General features: G+C 32.2%; 2 protein-coding genes across 2 annotated transcripts; one reads left to right on the top strand and one right to left on the bottom strand.

The window, feature by feature from the left end:
- Window positions 1-1,170: 1,170 nt before the first annotated feature.
- On the top strand, window positions 1,171-9,976 carry LOC148279581 (uncharacterized; the record flags this gene model as incomplete). The annotated part of the gene is made up of 7 exons (XM_088229716.1): window positions 1,171-1,307; window positions 1,386-1,566; window positions 2,568-2,711; window positions 3,613-3,709; window positions 5,297-5,430; window positions 6,829-6,969; window positions 9,143-9,976. Coding segments are annotated over 7 exons (1,029 nt in total), but the record flags the coding sequence as incomplete, so codon positions are not given.
- Window positions 9,977-13,588: 3,612 nt separating this feature from the next.
- Window positions 13,589-14,459, bottom strand: mRpL27 (mitochondrial ribosomal protein L27). Its single transcript, XM_088229714.1, has 3 exons — window positions 14,292-14,459; window positions 13,994-14,157; window positions 13,589-13,922 (listed from the first exon to the last, which is right to left on the bottom strand). Exons 1-3 carry the CDS (start codon window positions 14,356-14,358, stop codon window positions 13,719-13,721), a joined length of 435 nt encoding a protein of 144 aa, XP_088085840.1. The 5' UTR covers window positions 14,359-14,459; the 3' UTR covers window positions 13,589-13,718.
- Between the last annotated feature and the right edge of the window lie 803 nt (window positions 14,460-15,262).

The following is a 15,262-nucleotide window of genomic DNA, read 5'->3' as shown; positions in this document are numbered from 1 at the left end:
TATATATTTTTATCCACTTTTCTTATATTTTATCTACTTTATTCGGAATTGAAACTAAAATATAGTAAAAATCTATTGCAACAGAGAGGAAAATATTTTTTTTAAAAGAAAGGACGGATTTTAGGAATTTACAGGGCTTATGAGCTGTTATTGGCTGGTTTAAGTAGCCACATCACACACCATTTACTATTCTGCATGTTCTTCATCTCTAATTTGTGAAGCAATATTAGTTAAAAATTTAAGAGTTTGTGGCTTGTAAAGTGATCTTTTAACCCAGCCGATGACTGATCATAAGCTCTGTAAATTCCTAGACTTGCATATTCTCAACACCTTCTCTGTTATATATTTTTTCATATTAAAAAGATTAAATAATATCGGAATAATATTATGTACATTAAAAAAATATATATATTTATGTACATTATAGCAGTTTTTTTAGTTTAATGGAGAAAATGATTGAATTAACAGATTGTATAAAAATACATTCAAAATTTAAAGTCACCAAAAAAATTAAATTCCCTTTGTTTTTCGATAACCTGTCTTCAAATCAAAATGAATCACTAAAATTAAGGCGGGACAAGAGCCTTATACAAACAATGAACTGGAAGAAATGTGATGAGCTATGACAGCTTGTGTATAAAGTAGCCCATAGTATGGCCTGAAGCCAATGGATGAGCGCTTTAATATAGGCAACCTGACAGTGTTTATTGAGGTGCATTCGGTTCCTCCAAAAATAAGTCTATAATTTGAACACTTCTTTTTGGAGCCTTATTTATGTATTGCAATAAAAATAGAATGACACCAATCCTTTGCCCATTTTCCTGTCTTCCACATATGGCTACATATTGTGTAAAACATATCCACACCATAGTCCCATTTTTATAATGATCTCTATGGGGATTTCGTCCATACCGAGAGCCTTACAGGGTTTAAAGTAATGGATTGCTGCTTTTATCTCTGAATTTAGTCAGGCTGGTTCGCGCTCACCAATATTTCTCAAAAAATTAAATAAATTGTGGTAAGACCGTTTACAGTAAAAAGTGATTGGCAATGTGTCATAAAATGAGCTTTATGAAAATGTGTAAATATGAATTGATCAATGTATTTCTTGTGTTTTGGAGACAATATGAATCATTAAAATGAAATAATAAATATATTGTATGGTTTTAGCTGAGCGTCCATATTGTGAACGAGCACGGTCATACTGCTCCAGAACAAGACTTGAATGAAATAGAAATCAGTTGTCTTTATCAATGTGAATATTGTTCTAGGCTTTATACTAATATAGCTTGTCTAGATAATCACAGGTAAAATAAAATATTTTCTATTGTAATGTTGTAGCACTGTCTTAAATCATCTATTAAAAAATATGTTCATGTTTCCAGACTAGTCTTTCACAGTAAAAATCCTGCATTCTTGTGCCGATATTGTCAAGAAGAGTTTGCAAACTATGAAGAATTCTTGGTGCACTTATCAGATAGTTTCAGTGATGTTTCTCATCGTAAAGAAGAATACCCAGAAAGACCCGCTTCTAGGAAATTTTTCACCTGCCAGTATTGTTTAAAGGTTTTTGATTTTGATATTTTATTTTGTAATCAATTTATATTTATTTTTATTTGTGATTATAGCTATTTAACTCTACTATCGTTTGATTCTGAATAAGAATTCTTAACATTATTTCAATATAATGCTGACCTAATAGGGCATGTATTGACACAATTGTCACCAAGGATGCATCAAATACCAATATTTCTGCCATATTTTGTTGTTTCTGATATATCAGAATCTACTATATTTATTAGTCGAAACATTGATACTATTAAATTTTTTCACATTAGAAAAAGTATGTTGTAAGTGATGTAACTATTATTTAGTCTGTAGCGCTGTTTAAACAAAACATGGTATAAACTCAGGATCATTTATGGAGCATTTGTGAAAATATTATTAAATAGTTCAAGGAGGATTATCCCTTGTTCTTTTTGAGCACCAATTTTCTCAAAGAGGTTGAGAGATATCCGAGATCTAATAAGAGAGAGAAACAGATCCTCACATTTTCTGCCGCAGTAAGGATCTGCATATTTGTTTTTTTTATATGGATAAAAAGTATTTCAGTTTCCAAATGAGTATCAGCACTGTAGTACAATAGGAATTAGTTACGTAAGTTTGTTTGTATCCCATATATCCATCTCAATATTCTACTACCTATTTTGCTCTCATTTCCACTACATACAAAACAAACGAACTAACAAAACAACGCATTGACAGAATAAGAGCTCTAGTCTCATCCGAACACATTTGTGAAATTGCTTTTCTCTGCATAATTTACTGATGTTGTGTTTCCTAAATAAAAACCTTTTCAATGTTGATTTTTAATTGAAAAAGTGTGTATCAACGCATCCCTAATTATCACATAACATAATATTATATACATAATTATTTGTGAATTAAAAAAATACAAAATATTCGGTGTTCAAATCACTTGCACATTCCTTTTTTACACATCTTAAAAAACATTTACCTATTTTTTTATTTCTTCTTTAAAAATATTTACTTTGTATTATTTTCAGACTTTCCAATCTTTAAGTAAGATGATGCCGCATATTGAACGGCATAAATTAGGTTCCTTAGTTCTAAAATGTAAGCCGTGTGGTATTGTGTTTACGTCGACTCAAGATTTGGATACTCACAAAGCACAGTGTCACCCAATTACTGTAAGTTTACACATTTTTGTTATATAGAAAGCATATTAAAACATCAGTCTATCTTGAAAATATATATTGTTTTGAATATAATGCTTAAGCTCGTTACAAATGTATCTTATAAAGATTTTCAATGAATCAGGTTTACTGTATTGGACTTTGATTCTTTTAACTTTGATGGTTGATGGTTGGCTAAATTGAGTGGCATACATGCTAGTTAAAAGTTAAATATTTATGTATACTTAGAGGAGTAGGAACCTATTCTATTTTTATAGATTGGGGTAAGTGCTAAATAAGCTTCTGACATCATTGCGACTTGGGTAGATCTATTATGACGTAGTAGAAACCTACAGTTTTGTTTGTATTAAAATATAAACAAATTTAACTACAACCTGCCAGAAGGACCAATTACAGCGGTAATTAAATCACAGAACACCTAGGCTTGGGAAAAATCACATTTAGTTTTTGGAATTTAACTGGCAATTGAACCTGGAACCCGTCGTGTGTGAAGCAAATGTTTAGCTATTACACTACAGGGGGCGCCTTAACGTTGCATGGGGCCTCCAATTGCAGTGTTTTAAAAATAATTTTGAATGTACATGAAGGTATGATGATTAGTCTCATGATTCAGGTGCCAATCCAGGTACTATGAAATACTGCGGTGATGAGCCTTCTATCAAACAAATGTCATGTCAATCTTGCCGGGAATCGATCCCAGGACCAAGAGCATGGCAGGCAAATGGACCAATCAGTGCACCACGAAGCCGACTAATCTCCACTCGCTTTCTTTTTTTAAGAATTTTATATGAGAGTAGCCATCAAGATGAAAGCACTCGTCCATAGTTCTGGTTTTATTTCACACATAGAATTGTATTCATCATTTCTTTTTGTGTACTTATCTGTTAAATTACAGGGTCACGAAAAAGAATTACGTCTCAAGAGTTGTAATTATTGCTCCAAAGGATTTGCCAGCGAAGCATCACTTATAAAACATATACGAACACATACGGGTATGTTAAATGTTAATTTATTCATTGATAAGTAAAACAGTCACTATGGAAAACTTCGTAAGCATCTTGTTTATGAATAAATGGTTACATTAATTAACTCAATACTACCAATTCAATTCAATCAATAATATGTACTCGATTTTTTAAATAATAACCTGTAACTGTGTACCGAAAACTGTTTTAAAAACTAGAAATAGTTTGATTAGACCCAGTAGTATTGAAAATTATCTACTATGTGAAAAGTAATTTGTATATGCCATTTTGTTCTCTCTACTCGTGCTTTGAAGAAATTTCTTCAAATTGAGATATGCTTGTGTATTCATTTATATGAAAATTATTATTAATTTGATGATTAAATAATATTTAAAAACCTACTGACGCATAATAGACACACTATTCCTTTACAAGCTACATGTAAAATATAGCAAATTTAATATTGTTGTCCAACAATTTGTAATAAAAGTGGTGGCACCATGGGCAATCATTCATGTAAGAAAGAGATATAGATATTTCCTTAGTAAATATTTATTTCTGTGTTACTCGTTACCATAGATACTACACTAGTTACCAGCTGTCAAAATTTTAGCGACTTTTAAATCTGGGTCTAATCTGCCACGCACATATTATTTTTATCCAGGCTTTAAGAGTTTGTAATAGTGTTAACCACTGAAAAACATGCATTCAATACTCACCTTGTTGGAGGTTTCCATTGTTAGAGTTTTATTTTTTTCTTAAATTTCAAAAAAATAAAATTAGTAATAACTGCATAACAATAAATATTTCCCCACCCTGACAATGTGAGCTAGTGGATAATGCAGGTAACAACTCATTAAATGTGTACTCAGACCAGAGAGTTTAATACATAACATAACACTGACTAACCTGGAGTAACGTATCCTGTGTCGATGGCAATCAGCTACTCTCCAGTAAACTGCAGTCACACAATTTTGCTGGAGACGCGGGGATAATAATAATAGGCGACGTAGCGAAGATGAAGAATTCAAGCAAAAAATTCAAAAAATATTTATGTGTAATGCCAATGAATTAATTCAAGGTTGTAGCAGAAAAAGATCTTCATGTTATTAAATTGTTTTTGGTGCTTACATAAATACCCATTAATATACAGTAGGGTATTTTCACACATCGGGAATAACTTGCAAAATATCCACATCTATTTTCAAAGTGACACAACTCAAAAATCAGTGTTTTTTAGTCATCACAGTGTAGGTGATTAGAAAATATTCCTCTATGAATCATTAAAAGCGTAACCAAACTTTAAAAACCAAATGACAAATGGCGCTAGTGTCAATTTTGTTGTTTCGACCAACTGTGTATTGGTAGTGTTCAAAACTGTATTATTTTGAGTTTTGTCATTAATAATTTTATATATATGGCGCAGTAACGTAATATGTGCCGTTTGTCGCATGGGGTACAAAATGTCTAATTTTTGAATAATTCAAAATATGTATGCAGTTATCTGACGTCCTACAGAAAAATAATAATACCGTTACCATAAATTTTTTGAAATCTATGACTTGATTACTTTTTTAAATGTTTTTATATTATTATTGTCTTATCAAATTTTAGGAGAAAAACCTTTCATTTGTGACTTCTGTGGTAAAGGTTTCAGTCAATCCTCTGGACTTATTACGCACACTAAAGTACATAGAGAGGAAAGACCCTATTTGTGCACTGAATGTAATCGCAGCTTTAAAATCAAGGTACTGTTATTTATAAAATATTTTTCAATGCAATAGTCTCATAACATGTAATTTTGACTTTACAAAATCAGCAAATATTTTTCAATTCCTATATTATGTACTATAGTCTAATGAAATAAATTTTCGAATCATAAGTTGATGAATTTACATACAAATATGAGTTTATTTATCTCATTTCACATGTTAATATAATATTTATTTTTGAAATATTCTATAGGTGCATACAAAATACATGATTTATAATTATAAATTTTGACTTGAAGAATGCAGTTCTGTGTGCGAATGAATGACCTAATTAATAGAACCAGAATTCTGGACGAGTGCTTTTGATTCGATGGCAATCCCAGATAGAAGTCCTGAAAAGGTAAATCTAATGCAAGAAGGTCCGCCTCTGATGTAGTGGTAGGCGTGTTCGCCTGCCATGCTTGAGGTCATGGGTTCAAAATGGGAGTCAAAAGTGAAATATTTGTTTATATAGTGATTTAATATTGCGTGAAGCATTTCACTGTACCTGAACTGATTCCTGAAGCGTAAGACCGATCATCTTACCTTCCCATAACATATGATCGAGATACACTGCATGTAATGCAGTGCCCTATGCACCATTCGGTGCAGATTAGGCTATGATGATGATGAATTTTGACTTTGAAATAATTGAATTCAATATTTGCATTCTTTTGATTTACCCAAATATTTCAATGCTGGGCGTCATTTTCAATACTTCACTCTTAGAAAATGAGAATCAAGTTGTGGTAGGGTGGGGTTCATGCCTCAGACCTCTGTTCCATTAGTGACACAAGCCACGGGACCACAACCCGGTTCAAATTGTACTAAAATGTTAGTTATTTTAATGAGGAAGTTTAGCCTTTTTTTGATTTATTAATCGACTATTAAACTCAGCCAAAAGTTTTTGAAAAATATTTTTATTGTATCGTATTATTAGCGCTACGATTGATTAAAGTTTTGTAATTTTGAAATTACTATGCCTGTGACGTCACAAGTTCTCGTCTGAGTTCTGCTGAAATTGGTGAGTTGGCTTTCGGGGAACCCGAAATCCATCACAATACTCTGTCATTGGTTGATTCGGAAGAACTTGTGATGTAGTTCAAAACGGTTCATTTTTATTAAAATCATTGTTATTAATATTTTCATACATTTTTGAGATACTTTGCCGTACTACCAAATGCTCTAATTTCTACTGTATGTAAGAAAACATTTTTTATATCCAATGTTCTGTAGCGCAGAACTTCCTCATTGCTATAATCTTCTTTTTCTTCCTCCGGGCTTCGTGTCCTATTTACTTGGGGTCAGGCCTCCTTTCCTCCTCAGTCAACACGTTGGACTAGGAGATTTGTTCTGGTTCCTCATTATTATAATGTGAAATTTTATTTGTAACAGGGTGATTATAATAATCATATGAAGAGGCATTCGGGACTGAGACCCTATGAGTGTAAAATTTGTCACAAAACTTTTATAACACAAAATGTTTATAGTCAGCATTGTAAAATTCATACCAACAGCAGACCATATGAGTGCAATGTAAGTTTTTATTCTGTATATTTTGAGAGTTGTTTATGTTTATATTTTTCACAAATATACAAACCCACATACAGGGTAGGTCCGAAAAGTAATGTCAGTGAGTGTCATTTATTGATCCAATCAGTATAACACGTAAAGAAGTTTCAACCTAGGCTCGTCCTGCTTCGATACATCACTTTTAGCGAGGTTTCCTGACATTGAAGGGGTCACGGTAGGCCTTTTACGGAATGTCCTTTAGAGTCTCGGTGCAAGCCTCTTTGGCTTTGTAAACTGTCCCGAAATTATGTCCTTTCTTGAGAGTTTTTAAGCGCCGGAACTAGAAGTCTTAGGGAGCTAGGTCAGGACTGTAGGGCGGCTGAGAAACCATGACCACCTTTAAATCAGCCAGGAAGGGGGTCACGAGAAAGGCGGTGTGGGTCGACGCGTTGTCATAGTGAAGTTACCAATTGTTCGCAATGTTGGGCTGGACGCGATGAACCCGTCTCTTGAGCACTTTCACATAGAATACGGCACCATGTGGTACAAACTCATGATAAACGGGCCACCTGATGTCAAAAAACACAATGAGCATGGTCTTGATCTTTGACTTGCTGATTCTGGCCTTCTTGGGCCTTCGAAAAATGCTTTGTGCCGCCGATAGACTTGACGTTTTGATAAAAAATCATCACTAAAGGCAGTCTTTATCATGGGAAACGTTTCCACTGCGGACTTGCCGAGTTTCACACAAAACTTGATGCTCCATCGAGCGTTGCATCGCGGTTTGCACGAAAACGAGCTTTGGAGAAAACTGAGCGACTGCGTGAGCGTAAGAAAACTCCCTTCACCGATCCCGACAAGTCCGAGCGCGCTGCGATGTGTAAAAATCACTGACATTGCTTTTCGGACAAGCCCTGTGGACAAACTAGACTTTTTTTGTACCACAGTCATCATCATACTACTAATTATTCATTAAATTTACCAATTACCCGTATTTAGTAGCTTGAAAATCAACGCAGTGATGGTTCAATTCTATTTTATACCTCGCTGATGAAGATCAAGTCCTGTGCTTTAAAAATAGATAAATTGGGAATGTAGTAAATAATTTGGTTTTTACTCTTCTGTTTTTTTTTTTCTAATATTGTGTACTTGGTGATTTGTATTATAATTATTTTTATTATTTTATACCATGATGGTATTCAGGTAAAAGCCCTATGAGCGTTTATAATAAATCCTGAAATTTGAGCCAATAAATATAAAACAACTTTGTTTTCAACCACTTCTTTTTTCATCTTTTGTACCGACCGACGGTAGAAAAAAAGTGAATAAAAACAAATTTGTTTTATAATTATTTTAATATAATGAATAACCACAAAGTTAGAGTTTTAAATATAAATTTTACATTTTAATTTAGTTTCTCCTTCTGATTGTCCATTGTTTGGAACACTAAACTTAACTTAACTTGTGTGGTATTTAGGTAAAGAGGTACGAGTCGCTATTAGCTGATTATGTAGGGGGAGCCATTTAAAGTTTATAACTGATTTAATTATTTAACATACAATTTTTAGTGGTGTTTTAGAATAATTGTTCAGTATGTAACTCAATGAATGAAATAGGTACTTAGGATCAACTTATATTGTGTTTCTTCTCATATTGCTTGTCCCATGTTAATGGCAGTTTTAATACGAGTTACATGTAGTTGTTTACCTAATAGTACTTTTGAATTATACGGCATTAATCAATTTTATTATTAAAATGAATATTTTTTTTTTTTTATCTCTTCATCCAACTTTCCATAGACCTTATAGAGTGGAACTGCATACTTAGCTAATTTTCTTATTAGTGACATGTATCTCTTTACCTAAATGCCAAAGAATTTGCCTTTTAATTTTTTAGTTCTTAACCTAAATTTTTTTTTCAAAATAGCCTTAAATTAAAGTCCTACTGAGTTGCATACATACAACTCGTCAGCAGGTTCTTATAAGTTGCATCGATTGTTCACACTTAACATACATTAATAATAATTTAACTTGAAAAACATTACATATTACATTTTTAAAAATGAAAAACTATCACTAATACAAAAAACTTTTATCTATTAGCCATAATTTGAGCAAACGTCTCACTCGTATATGTACAAATAATATGAAATTGATTAAAAACAAATACATACTAACATTATTTTTGTTATTTCCAGGTTTGTGGTAGTGCCTTTCGAAGATCCTTCACTCTGAATGTTCATATGTTGCGTCATTCCGGAGAAAAACCCCATAATTGTGTTATGTGCGAAAAGCATTATCGGCAAAGGGGGGATTTGCTTAAACACATGAAGGCTCAACACGGCATTACTAGTAGCAGTATAAGAAAATTTACCCCTGAAGATGATTTGTAACAGAATAATTTCATCACCCTGATCAAAAGTTGCATATTTTGTAGCTGGAATTTTGTTGAAGGATTCCTATTAAGTTTGTACATATTGGACCATTAAAGTACACATATGTGTTAAACAACTTATAAATGAAATATATGTACAGTAGAACTTCAATAATCCGAACTCCGACTATCCGAATCGCTTTCAGAATTTCAGAAAAAAAAATCGTAAAATAAAGATTCTGCCTATGCGCGCTATTATCCTTCCCTCCGCGGATTGTCTTCCCTTGCTCCACTATCTGTTTTGGTTATTCAGTGTGTATGCCGTTGACCCGAGTTTCGTCGCTCACCATGGCTTCTAAAAGAAAACGTGTTGTGTTAACATTAGCGGATAAACTAAAAAATATAGAGCAATCGGGTAAAAGAGTTAAGGGAGATTGAGTCAGTTGGCTGAGATGTTCATTAATACATACAGTAATGAATTAAAATGGGCCCCTTTTTCGGAAAAAATCAAATTATCCTAATTTTTTATTATCCGAACGGGGTCCAGTCCCAAATAATTAGGATAATTGGAGTTCTACTGTAAATTGTTACTATGTAGCACACATAAGAATATGTTTATGCGTGCTCTAATTCAAGATTCAAAATAAAGAATAAAATATATGCAAGTAGTAAAAATTATTATTATGGATAACTTACTCAGAGTAATAATTAACTAGAGAAGTTCTTTAGCTCTATTGCATAGAACACGGTGTAACTGATGGTTTCGGTTTGCGCTTGCAATTCTCGACACAAGTACCAACAGCCCGTTGTATTGCTGTAATCTATAGTTAATTTCGTAGTTGATAATCATGGAATAATTTTCCTCCGTATGGGGCAATTCATCACCGCATCACTCAAATTGATCACTTTAGAGGAGAAAAATTAATACTTTTTTTTAATGTGTTTAGTAAAATTATGGATTTAAAAAAAAATATTTGGGTATATAAAAATAAAATTGTCCTAAATATTCTTAAAAATCCATGATTTTACCAAACACTTAATTTATTTGTTTTTTTTTAATGGTATTTATTATTCAAATGATTTAGTAAACAGGTGGGTTGTAAGTTTTTTTTCAAAAACATCACTTCTCTCACACAGTTTTGCAATTCTGCTAGGAGAGCATTCCATGTCATAGAGCCTGCAACTGCAAATGCGCTGGTGGCTTATAGATATAATAACCTTTCCCATCGCCGTAAATGTAGCGTATCTAAGCGTAAGACGTCTGTCATCTATTTCATCTGGGACGCAGAATTCTTTTAGAAATTCCGGAGCAGAGTTGTACATTAGCCAACAGAGTTTGTATTCCACCCGCTGTGGAAAACGTAGCCAGTATAATTCCCAAAGTAGTGGAGTGAAAGGATGAGATTCCAAAAATAAGTCTCGTGGATTTTAATGTAGACTACAGGTGAATCATTTCATTCATTGGTAGACCTATGTAAATACCATTACAATAATTAACTCTAGACGCTATAAAATCATCAATTAATTGATGGGCGGCATCAACTGATTTTTTTTGTATACCTATGACTTTTGTTGAGTTTATATAAGCTGTTTTTTAATGCACCACATATTTTAATAATTTGTAAGAAATTTATTAAAGTACCTAACTACATTTGTATTATTGAGTAAAAAACGGTTCACATCATCATCATTAATAATTAGAAAATTCTAGTAGGCATAACTTTATATCAAGTGTATGAGTAAAGTCTCCTCTGTAATTAAAAATAACTTCTGAGATTGTTTAGGCGTATATACGTACCTATATATCGTTCAGAAGGGGGATTTTTTTTTGCGATGAGGCTTGGGTGAATGCTGGTCATACTCAATCGAATGTATGGTGTGATACAGGAATAAAGTCTTCTAAGGATGCCTTTTTATCCGGCATAACAACCGGGTTAAAAAACCCACCAGGTAAAGGAAAAGGGTTTATTGTAACACATGTTGGTAATGAGGATGGATTCGTTCCAGGACTACTTTTAACGTTCGAGGGACAAAAAGGTGGCGGAGATTACCATAGTGAGATGAAAGCCAATGTTTTCAAAAAGTGGTTTGAAAAATTGTGCCGTACGATTGACGATAACTCTATTATTGTTTTGTATAACGCTCCATATCACAGCCGACGGTCAGAACCAATCACTACATCTGCTTGGAAGAAAGGTGATATTTCAGCTTGGCTTAATTCTATATGTATCTAAAACAATCTACAGACCATGATAAAGCAACAGATACTTGATATTGTAAACAAAGTTAAAAAAACAATATTAATCGTTTGTTGTTGACTTGTTTTGCGCCTTCCTCCTTATCACTGTGAACTAAACCCTATAGAACTTATTTGGGCACAAGTAAAATTATATGTCGCTAAAAATAATCAAACTTATAAAGCAAAAGATGTAAAAATGCTTTTTGAACAGGGCATTGAAATGGTTACACCGGAAAAATTGAAAAAAAAAAATGTTGATCATGTTATTCAAAAATAAGAAAATCGGATGTGGGATTTTGACTTCGTAATTGATAATATTTCAGATAGTTTAGTTTTTTCTGTAAACTCTGAAATTTCTGATTCTGATTCATCAAGCGATTAATTTAGTTATCTTACTTTATGGTTTTATTGTACATAATTTAACGTTAATCCCTCCAAGACTTTATTGTGTTATTATTTAAGTGTTAACTGTAAACAACCATAAACCATCTCGCCATTTTCACATAAGGAAAGGCAGAGAAGATAGAACGCCACACCACTCTGCTTACAGAGAATGTACGAATGTAAAGAAAGTAAGTGTATACTTAATTTGTTTTCTAATTCGTTGCATACGTCACTGTCTTGGTACTCCAATTGCAGGGTACCTTGATCACTGTTGTAACATAGAAGGGGTAAGGTGATCACTCTTACACTTCAGATGCCAATCCAAATATAAGTAAAAATCCTGAAAAGGGAAATCGAGTGGATATAAGTTTGCCTTGTAGTGTAGTAGTTGGCGCATTTGCCTATGATGTTTAAGGTCTCAGATTAGCTTCCCGTAGAGTGGAAATGAAATATTTATTTTAAAGGTAATTCTATACTGCAATATTTTACTTTAAAAAGAAATATTTAATTAATGCACTGTCCTAATTTTTATATTTAGGTACACACGCATAACTCATCTTTTGTAGAAGCTCTTAGGGCATATGCTCATGGATGGTTAAATAATAATATGGTAGTAAATAAACAAATAAAAATATTTTTTTCTCAATTTTTTACAACAGAGATTGAAAACATTTTTGAGAAGGATACAGAAGTCAAGGCATTTACACTTTATACTTAAACCAGTCAGTGACAGGCCATACGCCCTGTAAATGCGTAGACTTCCGTATTCCCATCTAAAAAACGTTTGCCCTCTCTGTCCCAATAAATTAAGGTCTTAATAATTCTCCAGGGAGTGAAAACCAGTAGACCGACGACAATGTAGGCGGTTACGCTAGCTCGCACTACTGTCAGAGTTATAGGCAAAACAGCTTTGCCACCACTATCTTAAAAGCAGAAGATATTTAAACAATTTGGCTGTGATTTCAGTATTGGCAGTAACCAACTGTTATAAATCCCATTTACCAATTATTAAAAAGAAAATATATGGAACAAATATAAAATTATCCTTCTGCACAATTCACTATTTGTCGCTGATGTTGTTCTGCTTATTAAGGCTCGATATGTTTACAAAGACAGAGTGAAATAGGGTTCTATTATTATTAATAACATATTGCCATGTATTATTATATAACTTTTCTGACATGTATAAATTTTTATTATTTATATTTTTCTATTATTAGTTTGTATATTGTTTTGATTATTTTGTATATTATTTAATATGTTTTTGATTTATATTTAGAAGAGTCCCGACTTAACACAGAATTTTCTAACAAGTCAGGACATAAAAAATTATAATTGTGTTCTATGATAAAATTGTGTATTGTGCATTAAATAAAAAAAAAATCTGCCTACGGAGAAACAGTGTGATGCTTTGTGATTTTACTAAGTACCAGAAAAAATATTGACATGATGATGATTCATGCCACTTTATCATAGTTTAATTATAAAATCAATTAAATATTTTCTTAATAAAGCATGCTGTATGGGGGCTAATCAAATAAGTAATCTCACTTTTCATCTTACTTTGAAGTCAGGGTTTTATGAACAACGGCATAAGTATTATGAAAAAAAATATGAAGAAATTAATGATGGAAATTAAACAAAAACTCAATTTAAAAACATTTTATTGGTCTAAATCCAAAATAGATATTTTCAAATACTGTGTATTGAATGTAGCATTTAAACTCTACTTTACAACACTAATACTAATATAACTTTATTTCTATTTAGCCGTTATTTAAATTTGATCAATAAGCTTGAAATTAGTATGCTCAGGCTCTGTTATTACATTAAAGTATTTCTTATAAATAACTTGGTTTTTCCTTCCACCATAATTAGTATTTGTCCAAACTGATCTAAAGTGTGGGTCAATTTTCTCACAAGTCACCACAACACGACCGTTTTCCAATGCATATAATGTCGCATCTCTTCCGAACCCCACCTAGAAGCAAGATATACAGTGAAATATCAAATAAATAAAGATACCGCTGAATTGAGATAGTAAGATCTTACATTTAAGCCCGGATGAAATTTGAGTGTTCTTTGAGTTACTATTTTAGTTCCGGCGTGCACATTTGTCCCATCATGTCTCTTAATACCTCTAAATTTTGGTCTTACTTTAGTGTGAACATTCTGGGTGCTGCCTTTAGCTTTTTTACTGGCATTTCGAGCGCATTCTAAAATATTAAAGACATTTAAATATTATCTTAAATATATATATTATTATTTTATAGAGTTTTAAATAATGTAAAATATAAACATTTCCGAGACAAGACAATTATTAAAAAAAATATAGCTAATTACAGTATACCTTTTAGAACTGGTTCAGGTGCACTTAGAATTCGTTGAAAAAATGATAAAGGATTTAAAAAAGACATTTGGTCAGATTGAGCGAGATGAAATCCGTAGACTTTCTAGTACGAAATACGAAGTGTCAAATTTGACATAACCTTAAATTTTATACAATATCAAAGGAATGTATTCATTGCTACCAACATAAGAATTTAACATAAGTGTTGCTATAAAAAAAAGAGCTGAATATTGTCTTGTTAAAATAATATTTCAGTAAGAAACCTACCGAAATTTCTTCTTCACAAATTGATCTAAAAATAACTTCGTAAGTATTATGGTGATAGTTTTCGCAAAAACCATTAATATCTACAAATTTATATATAAATCGTTTACAACTTACTCAGTTTTAGCGGAATAACCTTAGAGTAAAGATAATAAACGCGCACTAATAAAAAAAAAAAAAAGAAGATAACCCAAATGATTTATTTGTACGTACAATGACATTTTTATCAATAAGTCTATGCATAATACAGAAAGTTATTAAAATAATAATAAACTGTTTATTATTTTTCTTCTACTTTTAATTCTCGGGTCTTGTCGTCTTTGTCCGTAAAACCCAATTAAAATTAATAAAACTGGCAGGTAACAGTCAAAGACGGTAGCATGAATACAAAAAAAAATAGATTTCGGCTAATCGATTCTTCGAGGCGATTAGCCGAAATCATATAACCCTGACCGCTTGTATCCTTTTTTCACCTCTTTAAAATCAATATCTGTTTGTTATTATGTTTCATTTTGCATTTACCACTTGTAAAAAATGGCTTAGAAATACCCTCGTTTAAATGTTTTTTCTTGCGTCATGGTATTATTAGCTGTTTGTTACATGCTGGAAAATTCGGCCTTTCGGGCTTTATTCACATGGCCCACAAGCCTCACCTAATGGACCAATGAAAGTTTTTTACAACATTGAGAACTTTTTTGTCATTTTAG

This window comes from Micrasema longulum, unplaced genomic scaffold (assembly GCF_059751315.1).
Source record: "Micrasema longulum isolate JH-2025_06_02 unplaced genomic scaffold, ASM5975131v1 h1tg000699l, whole genome shotgun sequence".
Classification (NCBI taxonomy): domain Eukaryota; kingdom Metazoa; phylum Arthropoda; class Insecta; order Trichoptera; family Brachycentridae; genus Micrasema; species Micrasema longulum.
This window is presented reverse-complemented; position numbering and strand designations above follow the sequence as displayed.

What these genes read in the sequence shown, in the direction of transcription:
- mRpL27 (XM_088229714.1), bottom strand. Translation starts at nt 14,358, where the DNA reads ATGTCTTTTTTAAATCCTTTATCATTTTTTCAACGAATTCTAAGTGCA. An exon ending in ACCTGAACCAGTTCTAAAAG is followed by an intron (nt 14,158 to 14,291) that starts GTATACTGTAAT and finishes TTAATATTTTAG; the next exon opens with AATGCGCTCGAAATGCCAGT. An exon ending in AATTTCATCCGGGCTTAAAT is followed by an intron (nt 13,923 to 13,993) that starts GTAAGATCTTAC and finishes TCTTGCTTCTAG; the next exon opens with GTGGGGTTCGGAAGAGATGC.